Source organism: Dicentrarchus labrax, unplaced genomic scaffold, assembly GCF_905237075.1.
Source record: "Dicentrarchus labrax unplaced genomic scaffold, dlabrax2021, whole genome shotgun sequence".
NCBI classification, from domain to species: Eukaryota; Metazoa; Chordata; class Actinopteri; family Moronidae; genus Dicentrarchus; species Dicentrarchus labrax.
This window is the reverse complement of record NW_026136719.1, coordinates 755483-774933: the sequence shown is the minus strand read 5'-3', so window position 1 is coordinate 774933 and position 19451 is coordinate 755483. Positions and strand designations below refer to the sequence as shown.

The 19451-nt window shown below is 41.5% G+C and overlaps 3 protein-coding genes and 1 long non-coding RNA gene across 9 annotated transcripts in view; 3 read left to right on the top strand and 1 right to left on the bottom strand.

The window, feature by feature from the left end:
* Nucleotides 1-2618, bottom strand: part of rasal2 (RAS protein activator like 2) — a 61725-nt gene extending 59107 nt beyond the window's left edge. Inside the window, exon 1 of the mRNA XM_051378111.1 lies at nt 2169-2618. Within this exon, the coding sequence (XP_051234071.1) occupies nt 2169-2289 (121 nt within the window). The 5' untranslated portion in view covers nt 2290-2618. The remainder of the gene's footprint in view (nt 1-2168) is intronic.
* A 65-nt stretch (nt 2619-2683) lies between these two features.
* LOC127351023 (zinc finger protein 2-like) lies at nt 2684-10263 on the top strand. Of its 6 annotated transcripts, none has more exons than XM_051378180.1 (5): nt 2684-2758; nt 4760-5004; nt 5328-5403; nt 6318-6836; nt 8772-10263. In XM_051378180.1, exons 4-5 carry the CDS (start codon nt 6344-6346, stop codon nt 9491-9493), a joined length of 1215 nt encoding a protein of 404 aa, XP_051234140.1. In that variant the 5' UTR covers nt 2684-2758; nt 4760-5004; nt 5328-5403; nt 6318-6343; the 3' UTR covers nt 9494-10263. The 6 variants fall into 6 exon arrangements, with proteins under 6 accessions (XP_051234140.1, XP_051234139.1, XP_051234138.1 ...); XM_051378179.1 differs by having other exon boundaries at nt 2691-2764; XM_051378178.1 differs by having other exon boundaries at nt 2711-2775.
* A 2275-nt stretch (nt 10264-12538) lies between these two features.
* Nucleotides 12539-13034, top strand: LOC127351061 (uncharacterized). The gene is made up of 2 exons (XR_007880783.1): nt 12539-12675; nt 12720-13034. It is a non-coding gene; the product is annotated as an uncharacterized LOC127351061 (long non-coding RNA).
* A 1352-nt stretch (nt 13035-14386) lies between these two features.
* The window catches only part of lamc1 (laminin, gamma 1), a 41851-nt gene continuing 36786 nt past the window's right edge, over nt 14387-19451 (top strand). The window contains exon 1 of the mRNA XM_051378104.1: nt 14387-15007. Within this exon, the coding sequence (XP_051234064.1) occupies nt 14635-15007 (373 nt within the window). The 5' untranslated portion in view covers nt 14387-14634. The remainder of the gene's footprint in view (nt 15008-19451) is intronic.

Here is a 19451-nt window from a genome sequence, read left to right as displayed (position 1 = left end):
TTATTATTATTATTATTATTATTATATAGTACAGATAATGTATATTATTATTATTATTATTATAATTATATAGTACAGATAATGTATATTATTATTATTATTATTATAATTATATAGTACAGATAATGTATATTATTAATATTATTATTATAATTTTATATTATTATTATGATTATTATTATTCTATATTATTATTATTATAATTATAATATAGTACAGATAATGTATATTATTATTATTATTATTATAATAATATAGTACAGATAATGTATATTATTATTATATTATTATTATATATTAATATCATTATTAAATATTATTATTATAATTATATATTATTATTATTATTATTATTATAATAATATAGTACAGATAATGTATATTATTATTATTATTATTATATAGTACAGATAATGTATATTATTATTATTATTATTCTATATTATTATTATTATTATTATAATATAGTACAGATAATGTATATTATTATTATTATATAGTACAGATAATGTATATTATTATTATTATTATTATTATAATTATATAGTACAGATATTGTATATTATTAATATTATTATTATTATAATTTTATATTATTATTATTATTATTATATATTAATATTATTATTATTATTATTATTATTATAATATAGTACAGGTAATGTATATTATTATTATTATTATTATAATATAGTACAGATAATGTATATTATTATTATATTATTATTATATATTAATATCATTATTAAATATTATTATTATAATTATATATTATTATTATTATTATTATTATAATTATATAATAATAAAGTACAGATAATGTATGGACCCGACCCTGCCCCCGGGTTCAGGCACTGTAACTGTCATTAATGAGTTGGTTCCGGCTCGCACTGTCGGTGGAGGACTGGATCGATTACTGAGGTCCGTTCAGTCCGTTCAGTCCGGACTGTGAATGAATGTTTATGGATCCTTCAGTTCTTTGGTTCTGTAGATCTGGATCCATTTCTGGAGGAACCTTTGGTTGTGAACCAAGAAGCTGCCTCTGACCTCTGACCTCTGGGGAGGACACAGAGCTCCCTCACGACCTGCTGACTCCAATAAGACGAGTTCTGCCACCAGAACAGAACCACAACCCGAGGACCCACGACTGGAGAACCAATAAAGCCTGTACAGCCGAGTCTGAGGCAGTCTGGTGAACCTGGTCCACTAACGGAGAACCTAGACCACTTACGGTGAACCTGGTCCACTTACGGTGAACCTGGTCCACTTACGGTGAACCTGGACCACTTACGGAGAACCTGGTCCACTTACGGTGAACCTGGTCCACTTACGGAGAACCTGGACCACTTACGGTGAACCTGGTCCACTTACGGTGAAACTGGACTCAATACGGTGAACCTGGATCACTTACGGTGAAACTGGACTCAATACAGTGGACCTGGACCACTTACGGAGAACCTGGTCCACTTACGGTAAACCTGGTCCACTTACAGAGAACCTGGACCACTTACGGTGAACCTGGTCCACTTACGGTGAAACTGGACTCAATACGGTGAACCTGGACCACTTACGGTGAACCTGGTCCACTTACGGTGAACCTGGACCACTTACGGTGAAACTGGACTCAATACGGTGAACCTGGACCACGGTGAACCTGGACCACTTACGGTGAACCTGGACCACTTACGGTGAACCTGGACCACTTACGAAACTGACAAGGTAACCGGCACGCCGGTGAACCTGGACCACTTACGGTGAACCTGGTCCACTTACGGAGAACCTGGTCCACTTACGGAGAACCTGGTCCACTTACGGAGAACCTGGTCCCAGCAGTTATTCTGCAGAGAACCTATGGAAGCTCATTAACGCCAATAAAATAAAATAAAATAAAGACTTTTAATTATAATGAATAGTTTTTATCTAAATATATTAAATATATTATTAAATTAATAATATATATATTATATATATTATTAATTTAATAATACTTTGAACTGATAGTTTGGATGTTTTATACTTTTTATCTGACAGTTTGGAACTTTTTACCTCCCATTATTCTGTTATTAGTTCTGATGTGATCAGTATTGATCTGTGTGGATTTATTAGATTTATAGGTAATCGTTATCTGTCTGTTAGTCTTCCTCTCTCACGGTGTGTTCCGGTCTTACCGTAGACCCGGACCCATCCCTGCTGCTGTGACACGGTGTCCACCAGGATCCGGTCCACCAGGGGATCCAGGAGTCCTCCGTGCAGCGAGTCCACGTCGCCCGCCACCGAGTCCGCCTCCATATCCTCAGAAACTTTACTGTTAGAAAGAACTCGTCCAGAAGTGTCCGTTAACCGTGTGAATGAGCCGGTTACCGGTAAAAGTGTCCGTTAATCCGTCAGCGGACAGTCGCTAGGAGCTAGCCGTTAGCTGGGGTCCGGCAGCCCGGCTGACTCTCCCTCATTGTTCCGCTCTCCAGGTGACCTCCGCGGGCTTCAAACTTCCAACAACCCGCCGAAGCTCCAGACAACGGGCGCTGCTTCCCTTCCTGCCCCGGTAAAGTCCACCCAGACGCCGCAGTTAGATCCACAGTGAGCCGCTGAAAGTGAGCGGACTCACGGTGTGCTCTCCGGCCGGTCGCCGCTCACTCTGCCGCCGCCGCTGATCACACCGTCACCCCCCCACCGCCTGCGCGGGCACGAGCCAGACAACGGCGCGAGCCCGCGGGAAGAGAGTGGCGAGAGCGCGCAGCGAGGACGAGCACCAGAGGAAGTAAAAGTACCAACAAAGTACTGCTAATATAATGCTAATATAATGCTAATATAATGCTAATATACAATGCTAATATACTGCTAATATATAATGCTAATATACTGCTAATATACTGCTAATATAATGCTAATATAATGCTAATATACTGCTAATATATACTGCTAATATACTGCTAATATAATGCTAATATAAGCTAATATATAATGCTAATATAATGCTAATATAATGCTAATATATAATGCTAATATAATGCTAATATACTGCTAATATAATGCTAATATATAATGCTAATATAATGCTAATATAATGCTAATATATAATGCTAATATACTGCTAATATATAATGCTAATATAATGCTAATATATAATGCTAATATACTGCTAATATAAATATATAATGCTAATATAATGCTAATATAATGCTAATATATAATGCTAATATAATGCTAATATACTGCTAATATATAATGCTAATATAATGCTAATATATAATGCTAATATAATGCTAATATAATGCTAATATACTGCTAATATACTGCTAATATACTGCTAATATATAATGCTAATAAACTGCTAATATAATGCTAATATAATGCTAATATATAATGCTAATATACTGCTAATATAATGCTAATATAATGCTAATATACTGCTAATATAATGCTAATATACTGCTAATATATAATGCTAATATACTGCTAATATAATGCTAATATATTGCTAATATATAATGCTAATATAATGCTAATATAATGCTAATATGCTAATATACTGCTAATATATAATGCTAATATAATGCTAATATACTGCTAATATATAATGCTAATATACTGCTAATATACTGCTAATATATAATGCTAATATACTGCTAATATACTGCTAATATAATGCTAATATACTGCTAATATAATGCTAATATAATGCTAATATAATGCTAATATACTGCTAATATAATGCTAATATACTGCTAATATATAATGCTAATAAACTGTTAATATAATGCTAATATAATGCTAATATAATGCTAATATAATGCTAATATAATGCTAATATATAATGCTAATATAATGCTAATATAATGCTAATATAATGCTAATATATTGCTAATATATAATGCTAATATAATGCACACACTGGATAAAGTATTGATTACTTCAGTAAAGTACTTTAACTACAGAGTAAAACTGCTCTTCCGGGTCTTTAATATGTTATTCGTACTTTTACTTTAGTAATATTTATATAATAGTTCACATTGTGAGATTATTGTCTATTTTTAATCTTTTATGTCCTAATTTTTATCTGATTATAATCTTGACTTTTGTCATAATTTAGATTTAGAAAGTTATAATTCTGTTTGTTTATTATCTCAGAATTATGTCAGAACTTATCAGATCCATTTATTTATTATTAATTATTTGATTAATTAGTTGAATCAAACTAATAAATGAATCCAACCTCTTTCATGAACGACAGTATAAATAAATGTAATTATAATATATTCAGTGGTTTCACTGTAATGAAACATTGATGATGATTGAACTCCACCTGCTGGTCACTGCAGGGAATCACAGCAACCAGCTCCTCCTCATCAACACATTCATTAATATATTGGACATATATCGATTAATACAATCAATAACAGGAACATTGCCATCGTGTAACTGTTCTTTTCTTTTAACTTCTTTTATTTGTTCAGTTTTACTTCATGATCTGTTTTTAAATGTATAAAACAGGAATGTTACATAAGTAGGCACTAATATTATTAGCATTAATATTAGTAGCATACTGTTTCTTTATTCATTATTATTATTATTATTATTATTATTATTATTATTATTATATTATTATATTATTTAAATTATATATTATATTTAGTTTACGTACAACAACGTTCTTACTCAGTATTAATAAGCAGTAATTAGAAGAATATGTTCATGCAGTATAAGTTAATTAATTACATTATTAAGTGCTTTTTAATGACTAATAAAGACTGTTCTGTAGGGGAGCTTTTATTGTGAAGTGTGAGCGGAACTTCCGCTGCTGACCTGAGCTCCGGTAACGTTCCGGTACCGAGGGACTGAGCGGTCCAGGAGGAGCAGCCTGCGGACGCTGAGGACTCTGCTCACCGACCGGTTAACGGCGGCGGGAGAGAGTGCCGGTGGAGCGCGAGGAGCAGCTCATCCGACGGTACTCACCTGCGCACGTGGACAGGAGTCCGGACAACGTCACAAGATTCACTGTTTCATGTTTGTGTTTTTATTATTATTAATTATTAATTATTAGTTATTAGTTATTATACATGATTGTAGGGAGTCTGTGTCTGTGTGTGTGTGTGTGTGTGTGTGTGTGTGTGTGTGTGTGTGTGTGTGTGTGTGGTGTGTGTGGCTCTGTGTGTGTGTGTGTGTGTGTGTGTGTGTGTGTGTGTGTGTGTGCTCAAATATCTCTGTAGATGAGGATCAGACTGAGCTGAGAGTTGTAACATGGCTGCTGTGTGGTTTAAGGCTGTGCATCGTCGGCTTTGTTTGGACTATAAAGATACCGTTAATAAATTATTTACGAATTCCACTAGCATTACCGGAGCCACCAGAGCCAATCACTGCAGATCAGACCAACTGGGTCGGTTGCTGGAGGAGAAGACTCAACAGGTAATGATGCTAATACTGTTGCTGCGCCGAGTTGCTCTGGTACCGCTGTTCGGTGCCGAACAGCCGCACCGAACAGCGGCACTTTATTCGTAAGGAAGGTTCCAGATATTCCCCCAATTCAGGCTGTCAACAAAGTTAGACCAATAGGGAACAACATTAAAGATACTGGTGACATCTCTCTGGAATAAAGATTATTATTCCTCGTTGTGGAAACACATTTTACCAACTGAGGTCTGAAGCTGTAAACAGTTCCTTTTAAGAGAGTTAAGATACCAGATGGCAGCCATAACAATTGCCAACTCTTTTGGGGTGACTGGAATAATTCAGCAATGTGCCATTATCATGTAGTAGTTGGGATACCACCACGTGCAGGTATAGATAGTTAGGGCGCTCCTGTGACGTGTGTGTGTGTGAGGTAATTTTTACACTGAAACGCCGGTACGGTCGCTGCTTGGCAAATGTTACAATTTCCCGTCCTGCCTTTGTGAAACCAAGGGGGTTTATTCCCTGTTCTAAATAAGCCATCTCCTTGGAAAACTGAGTAGACATAAACATGTCAATCACGCCTAGAGGAATAGCCAATCAGATTGTTTGCTTTCTGAAGCCCACGCGTACACGTTACGGTGGTTGTGTTCAATTTCCATTATTTAATGTGATCACTTTCCATTTTGTCATGTAACCTGGGATATGTTCAACACCAGGTAAAGACAAGGAATGAGTTTGTGTTTTGGCTATCTTTAAAAGAAGGAATGTTGCCTTAGTCTACAACAAACTTCTATAATTACTAGTTTAGATAGTAACTGATGATAACTGTGGTGAAGTTAGACATCAATGACAGCAGACAAATTGACAAAAACATTATTTTCCTTTGACATGCCAACCTTAAACTGAATGCTGTATTTCTTTTCTTGCAGTCCAATTGATATTCAGCTACCTGTGGATGTTAACATGCCGAAAGCCAATCGTACAAAAAGAGAGCAAAAACGTCAGGCAATGCGCCGTGCACGTGAGGCTGAGTCAGCTGAAGCCCGAGATGCCCGCCGGGCCAGGAACGCTGCACTCCAGGCAAGACTCCGCGCAGCTGAAACCGACTCCCAACGGACCACTCGACTGGCCAGCAATGCTGCACTCCAGTCAAGGCGCCGCGCAGCTAAAACTAAAAACCAGCAAAGTCGTCGATTGGGTAGCGACGCCGCCTGTCATGCGAGGCTTCGAGATGTTGAAACACCTGAAGTGCGAGCAGCGCGCCAGATGCATGACCGTGAACAACACAACCGCCACAGATGGGAGGAGACACCTCAACAGCAAGAGGAACGACAGGCAAGAGATGCCCTGTGCCATCAGGAAATTCATCGTGCACGTGTGGAACAGGCACGTAAAAACAATCCCAACCTCGCTCGGTGTGATGATGCAAACTTCTTCCAAGAGAAGCTGTATGGTGATTACACACACACACACACACTTAGTAAGACCTCACTGTTTGAGTGTCCTACATGTTCACACTGCAATGCTTATGTATGGAAAGAGGAGAGGAACGGATTCTGTTGCATGTCTGGAAAAGTAGACCTCACATACAATCCCACAAATCCCAAACCCAGCTCAATCCCACCACAGCCTCCAAATGCTATCAAGGACCTCTTCATTAATCACAACTTTGTTAAAGAAGCAAAACAATACAACAATTCATTGGCCATGGCAAGCATTGGCATTAGAGAAGTTGCTATTCCTGGCTTCAACCCAGGTGTACGAACACAAGGGAGAGTTTCTCATTACATTGCCAGTCCTTCCTGAACAGGGTCTTTGCTCAGATCTACTTCCATGATCCTGCCCATGAAGTGGAATTCCACCACACTCATGCCTCAAACAGTGGTCTGAATGAAGAATTCTTGCTGAGAGCACAAGAAGCCATTCACGAGTGCAACCCATATGTACAACAGTTTAAGTCAGCAATTGGGGCTCAACTCCCTACAGTGTCCTTGTTAAAAGCCAAATTATATGAAAACACAATAGTTATCTGTCTACACCTTTCACAACAAACCTAAATGTCCCTGACGTCCCACCTTCAAACACAACCTCATTTGGCCATCCATGAAAAAGCTACTTAACCTGCCAATTTCTATAGCAATACATACTTCCTACGGGCAGTGCACTAGTAGTTTATAATTCTATACAGTTTTTATTATTTATTTCACCAAACAACTGATCCATTAACTTCATTTAAAGCTGCACATTTAACACTATAATCCATAATCCATAATGTGTGTGTGTATATATATATATATATATATATATATATTTAATGACATAATCCATAATCTTATAATATAATAATCTATAATAAACTAATCATATAATAATAATAATAATATATAATAAAGATACATAATCTAATAATATTATTATATATAAACATACAATATATAATCCATACTTTAAAGCCACAATCTATAATATAATATCATCTATAATCTAATAATAATATTATAATATATAAACATAAACATCTATAATCCGACTCCGACCGCCACCGGTTCCCAACCTGGTCGGGACCATTAATTATTCTCACTTCACAACTTCCTGTCTGTAATCTGGAGTCCTGAAGTCGTTGATCAGCGACGTCAGACAACCTGATCAGCCTTCAGCAGTTAGCTAGTGTTTCTGTAGTGGAGACTAAACGTTAACAATGATCCATATCAGCAGTTTGAATCCAACTAAAAGCTCCCTGCACCAAACTCCCTTTAAGAAATATCACATTTTAACAATTCCTAACAATTCCTCCTGCCATGGTCCTGCTTGACTGCCATTGCTAATATCACTGATATTAGTGTTATTATTATTATTATTAATATTATTAATACAGTGCTACAGTTACTATTATTACTATTGTCACTGCTCATTGTCCCCAAACGTTGCTGTTGTCGTCATCAGCATCTACTGTTAGTGTGGTTGTTGCTACTGTTGTTGTTGTGCGTCTGTCTGTCTGTCTGTCTGTCTGTCTGTCTCTCTCTCTCTCTCTCTCTCTCTCTCTCTCTCTCTCTCTCTCTCTCTCTCTCTCTCTCTCTCACCCCAACTGGTCGAGACAGACGACCACCCACCTAGAGCCGGAGGATCTGTCCTAGGTTTCTGCCTTTTAACAGGCAGTTGTTCCTTGCCCTTGTCTCCAAGGTCTTGCTCATGGTGGTACTGTTGGGTCTCTGTAATTAATGTTATAAAGAGTTCGGTCTAGAGCTGCTCTATTTGAAAAGTGTCCTGAGATACCTTCTGTTATGAATTGGCGCTATACAAATAAAATTGTATTGAATTGAATTAACATGTTCGTAACAACACGTAACTCTAGAAACAATGGCCGATTGTCTGTTCCTCTGCAGTCTTCGTTCTCCAGCAGCAGCCTGAAGAGCAACCAGAGCCCCCCGCCATCGAACAGGAGCAACCAGAGCCCCCCGCCATCAAACAGGAGCAACCAGAACCCCCCGCCATCAAACAGGAGCAACCAGAACCCCCCGCCATCAAACAGGAGCAACCAGAACCCCCCGCCATCAAACAGGAGCAACCAGAACCCCCGCCATCGAACAGGAGCAACCAGAGCCTCCCGCCATCAAACAGGAGCAACCAGAGCCTCCCGCCATCAAACAGGAGCAACCAGAGCCTCCCGCCATCAAACAGGAACAGGAGGAGGCCACCGCCCTCCTTCTGCCGCTCAGAGCGCGATGGTAACACCACCTCCCGTAGCTGTAAAGCTTGTGGCATGGTGTTCAGCTGCGGCTCACTGATGAACCACACCGAGATCCACGCCGCCGACAAGCGCTGCCTCTGCGGCGTCTGCGGCAAACTGCTCCCCGACGGCGAGAGCCTGCTGGAGCACCTCCGGACGCACGTCAAGGTCCACCTCTGCCAGTTAAGTGGCAAAACCTTCTGGCGCTACGTGGAACTGGCGGTGCACACACGCTGCCACACGGACGAGAAGCCGTTCAGCTGCAGCGTCTGCGGGAAGCTCTTCAACATCGCCTCGTCCATGATCCGGACGCACTCCGGAGAGAAACCCTACAGCTGCCCTTCTGCTTCAAAGGCTTCACCATTTTGGGCTTTTTGACTTTATTTGATAGGACAGCTGAAGATAGACAGGAGAGTCGCAGGCGGGACTCGAACCCACGGCTGCGGCAGAAAGGCCTCACACAGGGCACCAGTTCTACCAGGCGAGCTGTAGGGCGTCAACCACGTCTTTTTAAAGCAGCTACTTAATTTTATACAAAAGTTTATATTTTATATTCTTTAATGAATTTTCTGATGAATTTCTCTTTCAGAACTTTTTTTTGAATTTACGAGTTGTTGCTTAGCAACATAAACAAGGGCTGTTACTGATGTTAATGATATTACTGTTCACATTAAAGGGGCCAAATGCATAAAACTCTGATCTGTAGCAACCAACCAGGCAGTGTTACTAGAACCAGAGCGAATGGAGGAGGTGGAAGAGGAATGGGTGGAAGCCCGTTGAAGTGGGCTGTCTTTACACCGGGACCTGAAAAGTGGTGACCTGATCACCTGCGACTGGGTGAACCGGGTGAGGGACCGTCATTAAGGACACAAACATTAGTTCTGATGGAATATTTGTTATGGTTTTGGGTTTTCTGTGGTTATTTCCTGTTTTATTTTGTAGTTTTTCTTGTCTTTGTCTTTTCCCCGTTCAGTATATATTACCTGTGTTTCATTCACACTGTGCCAGCTCTTTGTTCCTCTGTGTGAAGCATTCAAGCCTTTTTCCTTGTGTTGTCCGTGTTTGGGGCTTTTGTTTGCTTGTGCGGTGTCACCTTCTGCGTACTGTACCTGTTCTCTGGCAAGTAAAGACTATTCTTTGTATCAAGATCCGGTCTCCTGTCATTGTGTTGTTTATGTGTACATATGTGCTGTGTGAATTAAGTGTTATCGTGTCTTCAAATGTTTGATTCAGTTGCTGGTGTCGAAATTGCTTCTTTGCATATGTTGCATGTGGCCGTCTTATGGCGGGAACATCCCCTGTAAAGTACTGCAACCCGCCGACATGATGCACTAACGTTAGCTCCTTTTAACAGGCGTCAGGTCATCAATTCTTCTCTAAAACAGCAGCTGGCGATGGCAGCACAGCGCAACTGTTTTAAGAGTGGCGAAGAAGAAGTGTGTCAGAGCTAATGTAGCTAACCAGTAAATAGATTCCTATTTCTAATAAATGACGTGGTATCGGATCAGTGGGACTGGTGCCAGCCTCATCGGCAGTATCCAATCCAACTTTATTAGTTAAGCACTTTAAAACAACCAACGCTGACCAAAGTGCTGTACAGGAGAATAAACAAGACATCATAAATAAAAGATATAACAGCTCACATGAGGCGCAAAATAACATATAATACAACAATAAAATGAAAAGACATAAAACATGAGCAAAAATAATAACCACGCAATAAAAAGCAATCAAAATAAGAAATGAAATCAAGTAAATAAAGTCGACATCTTACAAGGTGTCAAAGGCCACAGAGAAGAGGTTTTAAAATCAGACAGAGAAGAGGCCTGTTTAATGTGCAGAGGCAGATCATTCCATCATTTAGGAGCAGACACAGTAAAGGCACGGTCCCCTCTGAGCTTCCTCTTGGTTTTAGGCACACTCAGGAGCAGCTGATCATCTGACCTGAGGGGGCGGACGGGTATATAGGGGTGTAGAAGCTCAGAGAGGTAGGGCGGGGCAAGACCATTCAGGGATTTAAACGCAAATAAAAGAATTTTAGAATGGATCCTAAATTGAATTGGCAGCCAGTGGAGTGAGGCTAAAATGGGGGAAATGTGCTCATGTTTACGTGTGCCAGTTAAAAGACGTGCAGCAGCATTCTGTACCATCTGAAGACGGGCGATGGAGGACCCACTAACCCCCACATATAGTGCATTACAGTAATCCAGCCGAGTGGTAACAAAGGCGTGGATTACCGTCTCAAAGTGCTGCCTTGATAGAATTGGCTTTATTTTGCTGCCTCAAATGGAAAAAGCTTGATTTGACAACAGCCTTGATCTGACTGTCAAACTTAAGCTCAGGGTCCACTTTAACCCTTAGATATCGGAATCGGAACAACTCTACTCTCTAACTGCTCTGGTTGCTTTAACTTTATCAATGCATTTGATTGGATGTGAAGCGTCTCTGCAGACAGTGGTTGAATGTGTCTGGAACTGTGTATCACTGTGCACCGAGGCTGATGGGAAGCTGAGTAATGGATGAACCTGAGTTAATAACAGTGAACCTGAGCAACCACATTCTCACTCTCCTGAACACAAATCAGAGCAAATGAAAGTGAAACAGTTTGATTTCATAATGAGTTTCTGTCTAACGTTGAAGCTCTTAAAGCAGGAACATGGATTGCAAACACAAGCCTTTAGATTGAATGAATTCACGTACTTTCCCTTTATTTATCTAGTTTGAGTTTATTACTGTTTTCTGTTCCTGATCTGTTTAATAGAAACACAAACATATGAATATTAATATAATATATCATGAGCTATTAGCTGTTGGTGCTGATATTCCAGTTGGGATTTTATTTGTAATTTAAAGTCAGTGTAGTGTTCAGACCTCTGTGTAGTAGTTCTGGTTGTTCTGGCTGCTAACCTGTTGATCCTTCAGGGTCTCCAGGATCTCTTTATGTCAGCACATCTGATATTTAATAATCACCTACGGACATGATCCATAATGATAAAGATAAATATAGTGTCCACAGATAATTCAGTGTTCCATATTAATCACATCTGTATATAGAAAGCTGAATATAATGTACATATAATAAATAATAATAATAATAAAACATTTCATTTATAGAGTTCTTTTCAAGAAACATTAAAAGCAGTTGTGAAGAGGAGGGTGTTGATCAGTGATTTGAAGTTGGATGGATCAGTACAGTCTCGGACGTGTTTGGGGAGAGAGTTCCAGAGGGAGGGGGCAGCAATGGAGAAGGCTCTGTCCAGGTACGAGCTAGGGGAGAAGGAGGCTTCGGAGGGAGTTGTGATGGACAGGCTAGCAATGTGGAGGGCTGTGGGGTTGGAGGAATTTTTGGAGGACCAGGGAGGCTCTGGCCAGGTCAGGACAGATGCTTGGTCCTCAGTGGGGAGCCAGCGGAGATCGAGGAGGCTTCTGGAGGGAGTGTGGTGATGGAGCAGGTCTGTGAGGTAGGAGGGGGGCTGGTTGTGGAGGGCTTTGTGAGTGAGGAGGACTTTAAATTGGAGCCAGTGGAGGTTCTGGAGGAGGTTCTGGAGGAGCCAGCAGAGGTTCTGTAGAGGAGCGGAGATTCTAAGCCAGGAGGTCTGGGGAGGTTCTGGAGGAGCCAGCGGAGGTTCTGGAGGAGGTTCTGGAGGAGCCAGCGGAGGTTCTGTAGGAGCCAGCGGAGGTTCTGGAGGACAGTGAGGGGGTGTGGGTGAGCAGGCGAGCAGCAGAGTTCTGGATGTATTGAAGTGTATTAATAATTCTTCTATTCTGTTTTTTATGTAATGTGTATTTTCTACCTGCTGTGTATCTGGAGCGGCTGTAGTGGGATCAATAACGTCTGATCAGATCTTAATAAATAACAAACCCTCACTGTAAACAATGTCTGATAAATAAATAAATAAATGTTGATGAAGACTTCTTATATCTGCTTCCTCTCCACTGTATGACTTCAGTCTGTTGATCAAACACCGGCAGCAGACGAGCAGCAGGGGGCGCCACCTGTCCTCACATTCCCAGGATGCACCTCACTCTCACCTGAGGAGCTCTGCTCACTGAGAAAAGATTATTTTAATGTTTGTGTGTGTAAATAAGATATTTATTATTAATGAGTGCACACAGCTGAACCTGCAGTGTGAATGTACAACTACTGCACCACTTTTATCTGACAGCTTTACAGTTTCACACACAAACAGGAAGAAAAGAGGAAGTTTTGTTATAAATGAAACAACCAACAGTTTATAAAGTGCAGCTGAAACCACCAGGCCATTAATCAATCGGTTCATTGACAGATAATCAATGATTAAAGTCATTTAGAGCTTCACAGATGTGAAGATTTGCTGCTTTTCCTTTGAATGACTGTAATAGTTTTGAGCTTTGGACACTAAAAAAATATATATATTATATTATATTATATTATATTATATTATAATATAATATAATATAATATATTATATTATATTATATTATTATATTATATTATAATATATATAATATAATATAATAATATATTATATTATTATAACTCGTCAGTGTCTCTTTAATGAACTCCTTTAATATTCATCACTTTAACTGTGTGAGGCTTTAACCTTTGACCTCATCATCATCATCATCATCATCATCAGGGTTAAAGGTGTGGAAGGTGATGAAGATCCAATCAGAGCTCACTGTGTGTTAATGAACAGACTTCATTATCTCTGATGTTGTTTCACTTCAGGTCCAAAAGGTCCTGAAGTCACTCAGTGACACAGTCAGCCCTGCTGCTCCTTTATTCTGAAAATCTGACCCTTTAGAAACACTTTAGTTTGAAAAACCCTTCATAAAACTATTAATGAGGAGTTCACAGTTAGATGTTAAAGTTAGTTTCTTTATCAGATTGAGAGATTGCAGACTTTATCCAACATTTACAAACACAGCTTAGACAAAGAGAAGAGTTCTATTGATTGATTGATTGATTGATTGATTGAATACTGTCTGTACGGAAGCTGTGTGTGACTTTATCTTAAATTCAATCTGAATAAATCTGTTGTTGTTGTTGTTGTTGTTGTTGTTGTTGTTTTGAGGTTTATTTATAACCTCATTCATTACCTTCACTGTGTGTGCTTTATAATGGTTACCATGGTGACCGCTGGTCGCTTTAATTAAACTCTTTTTTTTCCCTGGACTTTAGTTGGTTGACACGGAAGTGGCCGCAGTGTCCTCTGCGCCGTAGAGCTGCGCAGTAGCGCACTGGGTGTAGTCTGGAGTCTCGTCTTTTCCTGCTGGAGTTGGTGCATGGCGGCGGACACAAAGAGCTGAGGCCGACAGCAGAGACCCTCTCACAGCGGGACACAGCGGGACACAGCCGGGACACAAGCTCTGGACGCGGCCTGGAGCGCAGACGATCCGCCGCTGCTGAATGCTCTCACGGTTCGCTCGGGAATCTGTCGGTAACCGGAGAGTTACCGTAAACTTTGGACAAGTTGAGGAAGAGTTTGTGTCGGAGTTGTTCAGCTCGAGAGTGGGGGACGGAGAGGACTGAAAAAATGCCAAGTTTGATCCGGGCTCTGGTCGCCTGGAGCTGGGTGGCGGTGTGCGTCCGCGCCGCGATGGATGAGTGCACGGACGAGCGCGACGCGCCGCAGCGCTGCATGCCCGAGTTCGTTAACGCCGCTTTTAACGTCACCGTGGTGGCGACCAACACCTGCGGCTCCCCGCCGGAGGAGTACTGCGTGCAGACCGGCGCCACCGGGGTCACCAAGTCCTGCCACATCTGCGACTCCCGGGACTCCGGGAACCACCACAGCGCCGTGTACCTGACCGACTACAACAACCAGCAGGACACCACCTGGTGGCAGAGCCAGACCATGCTGGCGGGCATCCAGTACCCCGACTCCATCAACCTCACCCTGCACCTCGGTAAGACCCCCGGTTACATCCCCTTCTCTCCGCCGGGCCGAAACCCGCAGTGGAAAACCCGCGATTTAAGGTTTTCGTGTGTCCTGTTTAAAGCAGCTTCATATATAATCACAACCAACTTTATTTTATACATTTAAAGGACCCACTCTTTAATTCGGCTCACATCCTGAACCCTCACACCAAACCTTCTGGGGTAAATTTAACTTTACAGATAAGGTTTTCCTATCGGCCGCTCCGCCGCCGCTCGTCTAAATCTGCCTCAGTGGGCAGCGACAACCAGCTCTACAAACTGTTATATTTTAAAGAAAACTAATGTTTACAGTAAAATCTGTGCGCCGTATTGAAGACAACATCGTTCCAGTTCGAATCAGATCTACAGTTGTGACTTATGATGTAAGCAGGGTTGTGTGCCACAGGGGAAACTTTAAATTAGTGAAGTTTCTTAAGGAGTTTGGTCTGGCTTTCTGTTGTAGGGTTGCTTTAGAAAAACTTGAAGTAACCTTAAACAAGATTTCTGTTGTGTCTCTGCTCTTCATCTTCATCTTCATCATCATCGAGTCAGAGGAAGAATCAGTGATGTAACTTGGAAACTTTGGGAATGAGGAATGTTTGCTGCCAGCAGTGTGTGTGTGTGTGTGTGGGGGGGGGGACATAGTTTTCATTGTTGGGGGTGGAGAGAGAGAGAGAGAGAGAGAGAGTGTGTGTGTGTGTGAGAGTAATGGGGGTTGCAGTTATTTTCTGACCTGGCGGCGGGGTCAGCCTCTCCCTGTAGTTGCTCCTCTGTCACTCTTTGTTTGTCAGCAGCTTTCCTCTCCGCAAACAGCGGAGGTGTGAAGTTAGCAGCCGGGTGTCCTGATGGCCCCTAAACGCATCACCATGAGTGTGGATTCAGTTGTTTGAGGTGGGGGGGGCACATAGACGTCCTCTGGGGACAGCTGGTCTCTGAAGGACGTCAGAATCAGTCCGGAAGCTCACATGAGTTCAGCATCGGGGTTCATTCGGGACCTGGAGCCGCTGCTGGTTAATGTTTGTGATGTTTTCAGACTAAAATAACCTAAAATAAGTTTTTTAGGAGCGTTTCTCCTCATCCAGCTTCACTTCCTGCTCGTCTTCCTCTCTCCTGTGACTGTAAACACTATCTTTATATAATAATAATAATATAATACAATAATGAACTGTACAGAGTGTGGTCTCCAGTTTGATGATGGACCTGCTCACACATACTCGTTAACATGAGGAGGAATATCAGACCAATGATGATTCATACACAACTTTATTTTATTCTTGTTTTATATTAACCGATCAGTGAATCTGTATCTGCTCCGGTTTATGAGATTGATGGACACACAATGAATCTGTCTTTAAGAGGAAGTTAGATGAGGTGGTGAAGCAGCGTGGGATCATGGGAGTTGTTGTCTTCACCACCATTGGCGTCATTGCAGTCAGCTTCTCCCGGTTAGGATTCCTTCAGTGTTCATGGTTCAGGAGGTTTCTACCGGGAGCCCAATGATCCACAGAGGTCTCCTCCTCTCCAACACAAACAGACCCGCTGATTAAAACCACTAAACACACTGAATAAAGCAGTTCCACCTTAAACACACTGAATAAAGCAGTTCCACCTTAACAATCACTGCTTCTCCCACGCTGTTGGACAGACAAAGGACGTCCCGGAGGGGCTGCGAGCCGAGCTGCTGCTAACGTTAGCTCAGCTTGTTTCTCTGATAACTTAAGATCCAGACGTCCGATGACTAAAATCCTTCATCCGGTTCAAATCTAGAGTTAAAAAGCACCAAGATCTAAACAGTGGATGGTAACAATGTGGCTTCACACTGGATCAACAGTCAATGTATGACACCTTCTGGCAGACAACCACAACGCTGACGCAGGAACAAAGGGGATATGACGCCATCGACAGGCGACCGGTGAAACATAGATTATAGATTATAGATTATAGATTTAAAGTGGTTTGTAGATGCAAACACTTGCAGTGTTTCTCTTTAATATCACAGTAACCTGAAGATCTGAGTTCTGTGAAGATGTAAACACGGACTCTGGTTGGTTTTATATCTTATAAACTGAACAACCAATCAGATCGCTCTCCGTCTGCAGCTCTCCGCCCTCGTTGCTGCGACTCTTTTAAAAATACCTGTCTATTTCTGAAGCCTCCGGCCTCCCTGCAGCACTACTGTTTTTAACAGTGCCTGACATTCCTGAGAGGTTCAGTCATGCTGCTGGTTGGAGCTGACTGTGTCTCTGTAGCCTCAGGTACTGAACTCTGATTAGAGCCGGGCTCAGCGCCTCATTCTCAGATGGAAATGTGTTTAATTACACGCTGAGTTTTCTCCCTGCGGGCGGCGTTTCCGTTGTTGTGTTGTTGTTCTCTTCATGATTAGAGCTCAGGCTTTGTTCTGCTGCAGATAACCACAGATATCTCAGGTGTGTGATTGGAGGAATGTGAACACCTCAGCACACACCCTGGGGGGGGGTCTGGTCTTATTCTGAAAACCAGCCTTAGTCTGAGGCTGAAACAGGAAGTGAGCGTCTGATCGCCACCAGCTGAGCCTCCTGTTTGTTCCTGTGAGGTCAGTGTTGAGGTCAGTTGGTCACCGGTGGAAAAATCTGCTCCACACAGGAAGTTAGAATCCAAAACCTTCCTCCAAAAGCATCACAGATTTCTGGGAAATGAAGTCTTTAAGCATCCAGCTTCAGTTTCAGTGGTTGTGTAATCGTCGGCTGGACAGGAAGCGGTTCTACGAATGTTTGTTTAAGAGCTCGTTGAGTTTGCATCAAGAGTTTGTTTCCTGTTTAAAGTCTCGTAAATATTTTGTCTCTTTCTGTCAGAGTGATTTTTAACAGAGAGGATCCTCAGTGCTTTAGATACTGCAGACAGAAGTAACCTCGGTGGAGGCGGTCAGCCTCGGTTGAGGCAGTCAGCCTCCTCCGAACCTGATCCAGAAACTGGATGATGTTTGAAACGAGCTCTGCTGTGTGAAACGTTGATTCTCGTTCGATTCTTTCGATTGTTTCTCCAACTGGGGCAAACGTCCATTAATGAACATCAGACCTTTGATACCAACGTCGAACTTTACTTTTGCATTACTAACTTTGACAAAGCCCTTATTATTCCACCAAACCACCAAGATCCAGTTTATAGTGAACATGCAGCTTCAAACTGGATCAAGCTTCTACAACCTGCAACACTTTGAATGAGGTCTGGAGTTATCTGATGAGGGAACTGAGGTTTGATTCTCTAATTACTTTCAGAGCGAGGTGGATCGGGTTTTGTGGTTTGAACCCGATAAATATTATTATTTGAACAAATCAGTCAGTAAGATCATAAATTGTTTTGTACCCGACTGTTTCCGGCTGCTGAGGTTCGATTCCTTCGTCATGTTCAGCGGCTTCAGATTGAGGCCATGATGCCGGCTCTTAATCTCAGGAAATACGAGGCGTTTGTGGAGCTCAGGTCTGCTCGTCTTTCTGTTTGATGCGGCGGGAAGGCGACGTGTCCCGACTCGACTCAGACTACAGAGCCGACATGAAAGACCCGTAAAGCAGAAGAGTGCAGATGGGCTGAGAGGGGGCCTCCGTCATTTATCTGGATTTAACCAACACAGCTGAAACCCACGAGGGAAACTAAGGCTGCTCGCAGATCATCACTCGCTCTGAAACACTCCGACTGCAGCTGGGTGGAAATGCTCACATCCTTTCATTTCACGAAAGAAGCCAAAGTTTTGAGATGTCGTCTGAACACGAGCTGCAGATACAAACCTCGTTCAGCATCAGTGGAAACATAAATGATAATAAACTCCCTCCTTTATAAATCCCTAAGCTAATTAAAGGTGCCTCTCGTTCACTTTCAGGCTGTTAATTAAAGAGAGACGTGTGTGAACTTGAGCTTACTTCAAGCGTCACGTGCAAACAGCTGGACTCATCCCGCCGTCTGAGGGGGGGCAGTTACTCGCTTCACTACCTGAGCGCTTCTTTGAAGTCTGAACATGGAGGCAAAACATCTCCTGAATGCCTCACAAGATAAAAAATGTCTTTGTACTTCCAGGAAAAGCTCAGCGGACACGTTTCACACCGAATGTGAGCGGCTCGCCGTATCTGCCCGAGCAGTTACCTACGGAAGCCCACTACTGCCAATGTGAGGGGAAACTATCTGTATGATATTATAATGAGAACGTTTCTCATTATAATAATACTACTACTACTACTAAAATACAGAATTTCTTTCTTCCCTGTGACATTGGCAGAAATGGGCTTCCGTAGATATTTGAGTTTTGTTTTTTGTTGAGTTTTTCTTGTTCCTGGTCGAAAGGGAAACTTTTGATTTTGATTTTCAATCACTAAAAGTCAGGAACAACCTGTTGTGGGGCCGCCAGTGAAACATCCTCATGACGTTACACCGTTCACCATGAGCGGGAAAATAACATTTATTCAC

What these genes read in the sequence shown, in the direction of transcription:
- LOC127351023 (XM_051378180.1), top strand. Translation starts at nt 6,344, where the DNA reads ATGTTAACATGCCGAAAGCCAATCGTACAAAAAGAGAGCAAAAACGTC. An exon ending in AACTTCTTCCAAGAGAAGCT is followed by an intron (nt 6,837 to 8,771) that starts GTATGGTGATTA and finishes GTTCCTCTGCAG; the next exon opens with TCTTCGTTCTCCAGCAGCAG.